Source organism: Castor canadensis, chromosome 2 (assembly GCF_047511655.1).
Source record: "Castor canadensis chromosome 2, mCasCan1.hap1v2, whole genome shotgun sequence".
NCBI lineage: Eukaryota > Metazoa > Chordata > Mammalia > Rodentia > Castoridae > Castor > Castor canadensis.
The window spans coordinates 60,487,559-60,500,964 of NC_133387.1; the positions used below are offsets into that span (position 1 = coordinate 60,487,559).

Below are 13,406 nucleotides of genomic sequence, written 5' to 3' on the forward strand. Positions count from 1 at the left end.
AAGGGTTTTTGCTGGTTGAGGTAAGGATAGCTATACAGGGAGTTGACTCACATTAATTTCCTGTGCGTGTGTGTTACCTTCTAGGTTAATTCTTGAGGATATACCCAAAAGACTGTGACACAGGTTACTCCAGAGGCACCTGCACACCCATGTTTATTGTGGCATTGATCAAATGGTAGATCAATGTCTAGCTTTTTAAGTAGCCTCCAAATTTTTTTCCAGAGTGGTTGTACTAGTTTACATTCCCACCAACAGTGTAAGAGGGTTCCTTTTTCCCCCACATCCTCGCCAACACCTGTTGTGCATGGTGTTGCTAATGATGGCTATTCTAACAGGGGTGAGGTGGAATCTTAGCGTGGTTTTAATTTGCATTTCTTTATTGCTAGAGATGGTGAGCATTTTTTCATGTGTTTTCTGGCCATTTGAATTTTTTCTTTTGAGAAAGTTCTGTTTAGTTCACATGCCCATTTCTTTATTGGTTCATTAGTTTTAGGAGAATTTAGTTTTTTAAGTTCCCTATATATTCTGGTTATCATTCCGTTGTCTGATGTATAGCTGGCAAATATTTTCTCCCACTCTGTGGGTGTTCTCTTCAGTTTAGAGACCATTTCTTTTGATGAACAGAAACTTTTTAGTTTTATGAGGTCCCATTTATCTATGCTGTCTCTTAATTGCTGTGCTGCTGGGGTTTCATTGAGAGAGTTCTTACCTATACCTACTAACTCCAGAGTATTTCCTACTCTTTCCTGTATCAACTTTAGAGTTTGTGGTCTGATATTAAGATCCTTGATCCATTTTGAGTTAATCTTGGTATAGGGTGATATACATGGATCTAGTTTCAGTTTTTTGCAGAATGCTAACCAGTTTTCCCAGCAGTTTTTCTTGAAGAAGCTGCTATTTCTCCATCATATATTTTTAGCTCCTTTGACAAAGACAAATTGGTTATAGTTGTGTGGCTTCATATCTGGGTCCTCTATTCTGTTCCACTGGTCTTCATGTCTGTTTTTGTGCCAGTACCATGCTGTTTTTATTGCTATTGCTTTGTAATATAGTTTGAAGTCAGGTATCCTGATACCTCCTGCATTGTTCTTTTGACTGAGTATTGCCTTGGCTATTCATGACTTCCTGTGTTTCCATATAAATTTCACGGTAGATTTTTCGATCTCTTTAATGAATGTCATTGGAATTTTGATGGGAATTGCATTAAACATGTAGATTACTTTGGGGAGTATAGACATTTTTACTATGTTGATTCTACCAATCCATGAGCATGGGAGATCTCTCCACTTTCTATAGTCTTCCTCAATCTCTTTCTTCAGAAATTTATAGTTTTCCTTGTAGAGGTCTTTCACATCTTTTGTTAGGTTTACACCTAGGTATTTGATTTTTTTTGAGGCTATTGTAAATGGAATTGTTTTCATACATTCTTTTTCAGTTTGCTCATTGTTAGTGTATAGAAATGCTAATAATTTTTCCATGTTGATTTTATATCCTGCTACCTTGCTATAGCTATTGATGATGTCTAGAAGCTTCTGAGTAGAGTTTTTTGGGTCTTTAAGGTATAGGATCATGTCATCTGCAAATAGGGATATTTTGACAGTTTCTTTACCTATTTGTATTCCTTTTATTCCATCTTCTTGCCTCATTGCTCTGGCTAGGAATTCCTGTACTATGTTGAATAGGAGTGGAGATAGTGGGCATCCTTGTCTGGTTCCTGATTTTAGAGGGAATGGTTTCAGTTTTTCTCCATTAAGTATAACGCTGGCTGTAGGTTTGTCATATATAGCTTTTATAATGTTGAGGTACTTTCCTTCTATTCCTAATTTTCTTAGAGCTTTTATGATGAAATGGTGTTGGATCTTATCAAAGGCTTTTTCTGCATCTATTGATATGATCAAGTGGTTTTTGTCTTTGCTTCTGTTAATGTGGTTTATTACGTTTATTGATTTTCGTATGTTGAACCACCCCTGCATCCCTGGGATGAAGCCTACTTGGTTGTGGTGAATAATCTTTTTGCTGTGTTGTTGAATTCGGTTTGCCATTATTTTATTGAGGATTTTTGCGTCAATGTTCATTAAGGAGATTGGCCTATAGTTCTCCTTTTTGGAGGTCTCTTTGCCTGATTTGGGATAAGTGTAATACTGGCTTCATAAAATGTGTTAGGCAGTTTTCCTTCCCTTTCTATTTCATGGAACAGTTTAAAGAGGATTGGTATCAGTTCTTCTATAAAGGTCTGATAGAATTCAGCAGAGAATCCATCAGGCCCTGGACTTTTCTTTTTGGGGAGACTCTTGATTGCTGCTTCAATTTCATTTTGTGTTATAGATCTATTCAAGTGATTAATTTCCTCTTGGTTCAGTTTTGGATGGTCATATGTATCTAGAAATCTGTCCATTTCTTTAAGATTTTCAAATTTATTTGAATATAGGTTCTCAAAGTAGTCTCTGATGATTTCCTGGACTTCCATGGTATTTGTTGTTATCTCCCCTTTTGCATTCCTGATTCTACTAATCTGGATTTTTTCTCTCCTCATTTTAGTCAGGTTTGCCAGGGGTCTATCAATCTTGTTTATTTTTTCAAAGGTCATTGATTTGGGATCTTTCAGTCTTTTCAATATATGCACTCATGGCTATAAACTTTCCTCTCAGGACTGCCTGAGCTGTGTCCCATAGGTTCCAGTAGGTTGTGTTTTCATTTTCATTGACTTCCAGGAACTTTTTAATTTCCTCTTTTATTTCATCAATGATCCATTCTTCATTAAGCAATGAGTTATTTATTTTCCAGCTGTTTGCATGTTTTTTCTCTTTACTTTTGTTGTTGAGTTCTACTTTTACTGCATTGTGATCAGATAGTATGCACAGTATTATTTCTATTTTCTTATATTTGCTGAGACTTGCTTTGTGCCCTAGGATATGATCTATTTTGGAGAAGGTTCCATGGGCTGCTGAGAAGAATGTATATTGTGTAGAAGTTGGATGAAATGTTCTGTAGACATCAACTAGGTCCATTTGATCTATTGCATATTTTAGATCTTGGATTTCTTTATTGATTTTTTGTTTGGATGACCTATCTATTGATGATAATGGGGTGTTAAAGTCTCCCACAACCACTGTGTTGGCGTTTATATATGCTTTTAGGTCTTTCAGGGTATGTTTGATGAAATTGGATGCGTTGACATTGGGTGCATACAGGTTGATAATTATTATTTCCTTTTGCTCTATTTCCCCTTTTATTAGTATGGAATGTCCTTCTTTATCTCATTTGATCAATGTAGGTTTGAAGTCTACTTTGTCAGAGATAAGTATTGCTACTCCTGCCTGTTTTCAGGGGCCATTGGCTTGGTAAATCTTCTTCCAGCCTTTCATCCTAAGCCTATGCTTATTTCTGTCGGTGAGATGGATCTCCTGTAAGCAACAAATTGTTGGAGGTTCCTTTTTAATCCATTTCGTCAAGTGGTGCCTTTTGATGGGTGAATTAAGTCTGTTAACATTAAGCATTAGTACTGATAGGTATGTGGTGATTCCTGTCATTTAGTTGTCTTAGTTGTTTGAAGGTTTGATTGTGTGTACCTAAGTTAAGGTTACTCTCTACTTTCTTCCTTTTTCTTTTCCTGTGGTTTGGTGCTGCCTGTCTTTTCATGGTTAAGTTGGGTTTCACTTTCTGTGTGCAGAATTCCTTGAAGAATCCTTTGTAGTGGTGGCTTTGTGGTTAATATTGTTTTAGTTTCTGCTTATCATGGAAGACTTTTATTGCTCTATCTATTTTGAATGATAGTTTTGCTGGGAGAGTATCCTGGTGTTGAAGTTATTTTCATTCAGTGCCTGGAAGATCTCACCCCATGCTCTTCTTGCTTTTAATGTTTCTGTAGAAAAGTCTGCTGTGATTTTGATGGGTTTACCTTTGTATGTTACTTGTTTTCTCTCTCTTACAGCCTTCAATATTCTTTCCTTAGTTTCTGAACTTGTTGATTTAATGATATGTCGTGGGGTAGTTCTATTTTGATCTGGTCTGTTTGGTGTCCTGGAGGCCTCTTGCATCTGTATGGGAATGTCTTTCTCTAGATTTGGGAAATTTTCCATTATTATTTTGTTAAATATATTATACATTCCCTTCACTTGCACCTCTTCTCCTTCTTTGATGCCCATGATTCTCAAGTTTGGTCTTTTGATGGAGTCAGTGAGTTCTTGCATTTTCTTTTCACAGTTCTTTGGTTGTTTAGTTAATAGTTCTTTGGTTTTTCCTTTAATTACCATTTCATCTTCAAGTTCTGAGATTCTGTCTTCTGTTTGTTCTATTCTGCTGGATTGGCCTTCGGTTTTGTTTTGCAGTTCTGTTTCATTCTTTTTTCTGAGGTTTTCCATATCCTGGCTGGTTTCCTCTTTAATGTTGTCTATTTTTGTCCTGAGTTCATTTATCTGTTTATTCATCGTGTTCTCTCTTTCACTTTGGTGTTTATACAGTGTTTCTATGGTTTCCTTTATTTCTTCTTTTGCTTTTTCAAATTCTCTATTTTTGTTGTCTTGGAATTTCTTGAGTGTCTCCTGTACATTTTGGTTGACCCTATCCAGTATCCTCTGTATAAAATTCTCATTGAGTACCTGTAGTATGTCTTCTTTTAAATTATTCTTGTGGGCTTCATTGGGTCCTTTGCATAGTTTATCTTCATTTTGTTCGAGTCTTGATCTGAGTACCTGTTTTCTTCATTCCCCTCTGGTTCCTGTACTAAATTTTTGCTGTGGGGACACTGGTTTCCCTGTTTTTTCTGTCTTCCCGTCATTGTCTTTGGTGGTGTTACTGTCCCTGTACTGTGTGCAATTAAATATTTTCTAGCTTGTAATAATAACAATGGTAATATTTAGAATGGAAGGGTGAGCTGAGATGGAAGGCAAGAAGTTAAAGAAATGGGATAAACAAATACACAGACTGGAAGGAGAAAACAGAACAAGGTATCAGACAAGAAGGTTTCAAAGGTATAAACAGGGAGCTTTAATGTACTAATCGACAGTAAGCTGAACAGACATTAGAGAGACAGAGAGAGGATTGAAAATCAAAAATAAAAAAAAGATAAGAATAAAAATAAAAAATAAGTAAATGAAAGAAAAATCTATGTATAAAAATGTATTAAAATAAAATGAAAAAATAGAAAATTTTAAAAAAACCCAAAAATCAAAAAACCAAAAAACCTCCAAGTTCAAATGCAATGAAGTTTCAGTCTTAATAATTGGGGTGTCTGTCTCAGTCTCCAATCCTGGAGATGGTGCCTCAGATGTTGTTCTGTAGTTGTCTCATCAAAGGGGACGCATAAAGTAGAACAAAACTACACACACATGCACAAAAAAAACCCCACCAAGTGTCCCAAGTTCAAATGCAATACAGTTTCAGTAAGGTTTTCAGCTTGCAGGTGTAATTCGGTTGTTCTCTCATCAAAGGTAGGGAGACAAAGAAAAAAAAGAGTCTGGAGACAGTTCTGAGAATGGTATCTGTGGCTGTGACTTGCCTGCCCGCTGCTGTCAGCCTGCTGTTGCTGGAGGCGTTATTTATGCAGATCTCAGGGGTGAGCTTAGCACTCACCTGGCCCTGCAGGCTTTGTTTACTCAGATTTCTCCTGTGTGTGAGCCTCTGCTACAAGCTTTCCCCTTTCCAAGCACACTGGGAAAAGTGACACTGCACCTGCGTTGCAGGCCTGCATGTTTATTTACAGTTCATGTGGGAGGTGGGTCTTCCCCCCATCCTGTGCAGTTTTCCTCCCACCACCACTTTCACAAGCTTTCCTGCTCCTGATTACTGGGCGGTGCTGCTGCTCCTGCCAGCCGCCATGTTTGTTTACAGTTCACATGGGAAGTGGGTCTTCCCTCCTCTCCTGTGGAGTTTTCCTCCCTCTGCCACTCTCACAAGCTTTCCTGCTCCCACCAGAGGCTCTCTGGCCAGGCTGGCTTGTTTATGTACATTCTCGGGAAGGATTCCCTTCCCCCAATCTTCAGCGCTCAGTGCGCCCCACCCTCTTTCCCATGTGTCTTTATTGCTCTTATTGCTTATTACTCAGTTTCTCTTTTTTCCCCTGGGTGGAAGTTGGTCTGTCCAGGGGGCTATGCTGCTCTGGCCCAGGCTTGTCTGTGGGAATACTGCTTACCGTGAAGCTCACCTGGTCCACGTCTTCCCAATCTGTCTGGGCACCGGCGACTGGTGGCCCGGGGGCCCTCCTGGTTTCTATGTTTAATGTGAAGTGGAGATTCTCTGTGCAGGCTGGAGGTGTGGAGGGGTCAAAGTTATGCCTCTTCTCAGTGATTATACCTGCAAAGTGTGTCTCCAGCATCTCTCCAAGATTTCACTATAGGAGGCTCGCTTTCTGCTTCCTCCCTCTAGCCGCCATCTTGGAATCTCCTTTTGGGGTTTCTTAGCTATAGGATCAAGTCAATTGCAACTAATACCCAAAAGCATCTTTTAAGAAATTAGTCCTATAGTAAAAGATGTGTAGCTACAAGCTTAAAAAGACAATGAGGTTCCTGGGAAAAATTAATGTATGATGGCTAAATCTAAGACATGTTCTAATTAACTATTAGGTGCAAATTTTTTAAATAAGTAGTTGAGCTCATACATAAAAAGACTAAATCACTTATAAGTGAGTGATAAGCAAATTGTTAACAGGAATTTCTCCAACACCTTTTTCACACTGTTTATGGAGGAAAGACTGTGTTACACATAAAGATTACAAGCACTGTGAATGTAGATTAAAAAAAAATAATTTAAGAAGCAGCTCCCAATTATAATATGATCAGTTTTACTTTTCTTTGTTTTTCTCTTCATTCCATTCTCATCCACTTTGCCACCCCAATCCACCCCAGTCTTCTTTCTCTATGTCCTGTACTCATTTTTCCACATTCAACCCAAGCTCACCATGTGTTCCCCACCCTAATTACCATTACATGAAGTATTTTCTTATCTACACAGTATTGGATGCTTCTTTGTTCATCTCTCACTTACCGATCCCAACTTCCCACACGTACACAATTCTGACTAGTTGATGAACATCAGTAGATCAGCAACTGACCTTTATTTTACCCCCAGGACTATTTTTACTCATAACATTATTTTAATGCATAGCTTTTACATCTTATGAATGCTGAATAAATTTTCATCTATCTGTCCTTTAGACTCAGGAGAGGTCATAGTTGCTTATCCTTTGGACTATGAAGATGTAGCAACCCCAAAGTCTTGGATATTATATTTTAGAGCTTATGACAATGAAAGAACACATTCAACAACTGAGACAATCACAGTGATTCTACAAGATGTAAAGGACAATTCACCTCAGTGCTCACAGTATATTTACATGTAAGTTATGAAGCAATTATTGGATTTTCAGATTTTTGAATAGAGAAGAACAGGAGGAAAATAAATGGTAAACATCGTACCATCCCTAGAGTGAAGCAGAGAACTTTCCTTTTCTCCTTACTTTATTTTCAGACAATACACACTTTCTCTTGTTCTTTCCTCCCTATATAAGTGGGTCTGCTTTATTTGTTCTTAAAAATATAAAAATAAAACCTGAAACTCTCTAAAATGTGAAATTTTACATTTCCAAAGTAATACAAAATTTTGAAGTTCAGATTTTGGATTTTTGGATTACAAATAATCAACCTGTATATTGAAAGCCTGAGGAAAAGCATAGAAATGTGTGCTTCCAGGATCAAAACCTGACCTGGATGGAACTAATGTCAACTATATGCAACAGAATTGAAATAGTCCTGTAAGTTTAGCACAGAAACTCCTGCTCAATCGGAATTTTCACTTTCACAGCAGAAATGATGTTTTATAATATACTATATTCAAGGGTAGGATTCCCTTGAATAACTTATCTCCCACTTAAAACAACATTTTCTGAGCAAAAAATGCAGGTATGTGTTTGATCACCTAATAGTAATAAAACATACAACAAAATGAACATATTAAAAGTGTCTATTGTACTTCAAGAACAAATTTTATAATGGCATAGATAGGAATAGTTGAATGAGCTTGGAGACAGTGGAGAGAAATTGGGGTGAACAAAGGTTGATCAGTGGGTATAAAGTCATAGTTAGACAGGAGCAGGAAGTCCTGCTGTGCTACTGCATTATCTACTGACTGTAGATAATGATAATGTAATATAGATTTTTAAAAAAATGCATAGCAACAATTTTGAAAGTTTTTACTTTAAAGACATGATAAATGTTTGAGGAGATAGATATCTTTACCGTGATTTGAATAATGCACAAGGCATACATGTATAGATCAATATGTATACTTTTCTTTCTAAAACATTTTTCATGTTAATAAATTAGACAATCCATAATATATTTCATTCTTTTTTAATCCTAAAGTATTTTCAGTAATTAGATTAGAAAAAACTTTCAAGGTTGCACAAAATTGCAATTATAATTGTGTGTTCAGGTCAAAATACCACTTAATTATTGCTAAAAATATTAAAAGAAACCAGGAGCCAGTGGCTCAGGTCCACAATCCTTCCACCTTGGGAGGTTTAGACCAGAAGGATATGATTTGAGGCCAGTCTTTGCAGGAAGTTAGTGAGACCCCATTTCAACCAATAATTGGATATGGGGGTCCATCATCCCAAGCTAAACAGGAGGTTGAGATTGGGAGGATAGAGATTCCAGGCCCCCCATTTTAACAGAAAAGCGCTGGGCTTGGTGATTCATGCCTCTTCTCAGTGATGGTGGGAAGCTTAAAATAAGACATGGTCCAGACCAGCATAGGAAAAGTTTGATACTCTACCTACAAAATAATGACAGCAGTACAGACATGGCTGAAGCTAGCAAGTGCAAAACTCTGAGTTCAAACCCCAGGATGGCCAAAAAATAAATAAGAGCTATCCATCATTGTTAAATCTATGAAACATTTTCTTGCCTCCATTGAGGGCAGTGATGCAGGTTTGTTGGTTATACTGCATGGCATTTCTCCATGCTGTGACTCAGGATCCTGGCTTATTCAGCTGTATTGCTTCATCACATGGGAGAGAAGAGAGAAAGGAGAGTTCTCAGCTTCTGTATTTTAAAAATGGAGACAATAACATAGTATTGTTGTAAAGGAAAAGCGTGGGCCAATTAATTTCAGGAGATCACCCAGAACTCTAGAATCTATTAAATGTAAAATTAAGAATCTGAGCTGTAAAATGTTCTCTTGTTCAATAATATGTATATCTTACTAAATTTGCTGCTTACTAACCCAACATAATAGTAGCCTCAGCATGGATGTCAGATCATTTCTTATATAATTTTTTGCCAATACTGATTTTCTTATTGGCAAAGAGGTTATTTAAAATGTCAGTGCACTTTAAGGCATCTTTCACATTAAATATTATCATCTACATAAATCTAGATTAGCATGTTATACCACATTTATTTCTCTTGTTTTGCTCATTGCAGAATCGAGCTTCCTGAAAACATCCCAACTGAAACTCTCTTAGTTTCTCTGACTTGTACTGATAAGGATGGAACTATTCCCAATAACAACATAACTTACCATTTGATTATGGATAATTTTTCAAATGAAACCTTTACTCTTACAAACAATGAACTGAAAGTAAGTATTTTAAAGTTGCTTTCTGAGCATGGTCCTCTAATCAACCTCAGATAGAAAAACATTTTATTTTTATTATTATAAAATTCTTAATGAGTTGCAGTAGTTCAAATAGCTGATGGCAGAATTTGTTCTTGGATTTCCAAATGAACCTTAAATTGCCAACAACATATCTTGCTTCAGGATGATCCTGGAATGCAATTTTGGTCTTGAGAACTGAACTAGGAGGGTTATTAATTTCCAAAACAAATGGTCCTGTGATAAAATGTTGTCTACTCCTTTGGGATGTGTTAAAATTAACTTTAATCAATATATTAAATAATTATTGAACATTGTAAGTAATTAAAAGAAATAAGCATACTTTGTTACAATACCATGAGCTATGCAATAGCTCAAATATTTTACCAGTTCAGGAAATCAAGATTTTATTCCAGAAAGTTTTGAGACCTAAGTCAGACTTTATGTTGCTATATTCACATGTTTTATTCCTTTTTTATTGTTGTGCTGGCTAGGGGTACATTGTAGCATTTACAAAAGTTCTTACAATATATCAAATTTGGTTTCAACAGGTATAATAGGCAAGGTTATATGAGGCATGTGTCCAACACAGTGATAAAAGTTATTCATCTGACCAAATACCTCATAAAAAAACCTCACCATGGTCTGTATGAGTAAGACAAATCAGTACTAAGTACTTTTTCAGCTTGTTTTGACAGTGAATGCATTGAAGTTGGACTTTTACCCAAGATGCATTTCACACAGACCTCTAACATGTTTATCATTTGCTGTCTCACACTATGATTGAAGTACACAGCATCACTTTCACAGCCCTACAACACTGTGATGTCTTTCAGCTCTGCCCTCCAAACCTTAGCTTTGTGTGATTCATACTGCTAGAAAATCCATCCCAGATTTTTTAGGTTCCCATAACATGCTTTTGCAAATCTTTGTAACGTTGTATTGACTTTTCTTTTATGAAGCCATCCTGATGTTTCTTCTTCCTCAAGTCTGGATCAGGTGCTTCCCATTAAGTTCTCACAGAATTTTGTGTCTCATCCACTTTTTCACAAAGCACACATTTCATGTGTTCCCAATTAGACAATGAAAGAAAAAATCTATTGTTAAACAAGTGTTTGACACGTATTTAGTGCTAGTTAGTTATATACATTAATCAATGACTGGGTTCATGAGTAGTAAATGAACAATATTAAACTGTCAAACCATTTTATAAGGCATTGATGGAATTTAATAGCAAGTTATTGTCAAATGCATCATTGCCACATTTTCATAATTCACTGCAACTGGAAGATATTGTTAATATGAGCAGAATATTAGGAAAGGAGTTTTTACAAACTGAATATATCTACATCCTGACAATGATGGAAAATAAGACAATATCAAGAATTCTCAGTTAGGAAATGTGAACATTGTAGCACTGTTAACATTTCTTTGAATTATCCCTAGCAAAACAATTTTATCAAGAATAAAACAAACATACAAATTATATAAACAAACAACAAAATTTTTGTATTGGACCTGCTTTAATTTTGACTAATAGCATAAAATCAGTCACACAATTTGTAGACTCAACATGGTGAATTTTCCTACTCTTCCCTGTAAATTATGGAAAGAAAAGCCAGTTTGTAGGAAAAGAAACTGACACAAGTTTAATACTTAGTGAATTAAACACTTTTTAGAGGAATATAGGAAGAAAATGTATTTGGCTTTCCAACAATACTTGAGTTTTAAACTCAAAAATAGTTATAATTTAGATTAAAAAGTTTTAACATAAAAGTAAAATTGACTAGTTGTTAGAGGACCATCTATACCATGACATGTATACTGTAGTAAGAGGGGAGACAGTTTTAGAAGTTATTCAAAACTAGAGTTTATAATAAGCAGGAAAATTTGATGCCAAACTAATTTCATGTTAATGCTACAGTAGACTAGTAGAAATTCACTTTTATCTTTATTAGTCATGATTTTCAAGATACCAAAGACAACTTTATAATTTTAATGTTTAATAATGAATCATCATTTAATTAGTCCAATTGATTTCATATACAATATATTTAACTTATATGGAAAGTAAAAAGATGAATATTTCTTGTAGTCAGCATTGCTAATCATGTAATTTATTGTTATTTTTTCCTTTAATGGGCATTGATCTTAAAAATGTCCAATGTATTTTATTCAATGATTAATCTATTCTTAATTATTATTTAATTATGAAATACTTTACACTTTCAAGTTAGCATGGTTAGCATATTCACAAGTTATGAATCATAGTAATAAAATGAACTCCTGAACCTACCACCCCACTTCAGAATTACAAGATAATAAACAGCTATGTGGTCACCTTTCTCATCCTTCTGCTTATCCTTCAGAGGCAATCAATAGCTTCTAATCTATGTTTCTGACACTAACTTGGGGATTTTGTATATAATATTATTGTGGTTGCTTAGTTCTCAAGCTTTAAAAGTGTGGTATAATCTATTCAGTCTCCTGTGACATGATATTTACGTTATGTTTCAAATTCTTCTGTGTATGGGAATTATCTGTATGTCTTATTGTTGTCATGTTCCATGTTACTCCTTAATATTTCTTTGGGTGATCATAGAAACTCTCTTATTGATGGAGCTTTGAAATTCCTCCTAGTTTTTGATTAGTAGGTATAATGTTCTAATGCTTTTTTCAGGTTATATTCTTAAAAACAGGACTGACATGTTTTGTGGGTATATGTTCAAATACATGAAGTAATGTAAGTTGTTTCCAAAACTGGCTGTATCAACTTGCATGCTCATCAGCTCTATACAACCATTGCTTTTGTTCAATATCCTTATCTCCATATCTGGTACTTTCATGCTTAATATGCTTAATATGCTTTTGATTGATTTATAATAAGCTTGCACATCTTTTCATATAGTTACCAATTGTGTGAAATTTTTGGCTAGCTTTTGTAGGACAGAATAAACTTGTATTTACACATTCTCCCTTTTATTTATAAGATATGTTCAAGTATTCTGAAAAATATCTTTTATTTTCATATAAAATTTTAACAAATGGTCTTTTATATTTAAATTTTTTAAATTGTAGAGAAACTGATTTGTGGTTTGGAGGAAAATCAGAGTTCAATTAATTTGGAATACCAACTCTCATAGTCATATTTCTACAGTGACTGTCAATAGCATCTCTCACCTATCTAGGAATTCCTTTATATGTTTGTGTCTGCTTGTGGTTGTACTTTCTTATAGTGCTTATAATTCTTTTCAATGCTCAATGTATTTGTATTTTTCACATTATCATAACATACATACTATGATAAAAAGTAGACAGTAATTTTAGAGGAGCACTACCACTATGAATTATTAACTATATACCATTAGTGTTCTTTATATCATTTTCTATATCTACTCAGAATGTAGATTATAGGATTTTAGGATTAAATGCACCATAAAGACCACCCACCGTTCTTCTTCACTGAAGAAAAAACCATTTTTCTCCATTTCACGAATTCATTTAAAATACCTATTTTCTGTAGTCCTTGGAACATTATAGAATTTTGAGAAAACAATGTTATTTATTTATGACCTGTGCTTGTCTGATTCAACCAATCACCTAGTTGATAAATGTAACTTCCCTGCCTAATAAATGTTGACTGCTGAGAAGAACAGTTCATGTGAATGTGGCTGAGGCACACAAAGGACCTCAGTAAAACTGGAGACACAGCCCACAAATACATTCTTTCCACTATTCCCTTAGATGGTCTCAGATCAAGCCAACACTATGACCACCCTGAGGATTGTGTGATTATGCCTGAGCGGTGGAGGGAA

General features: G+C 35.4%; 1 protein-coding gene across 1 annotated transcript in view; it reads left to right on the plus strand.

Moving 5' to 3' along the window:
* LOC141418042 (cadherin-related family member 4-like) overlaps positions 1-13,406 on the plus strand; it is a 125,918-nt gene that overhangs the window by 61,436 nt on the left and 51,076 nt on the right. Inside the window, 2 exon segments of the mRNA XM_074057899.1 lie at positions 7,152-7,332; positions 9,420-9,576. Of these exon segments, the coding sequence (XP_073914000.1) occupies positions 7,152-7,332; positions 9,420-9,576 (338 nt within the window).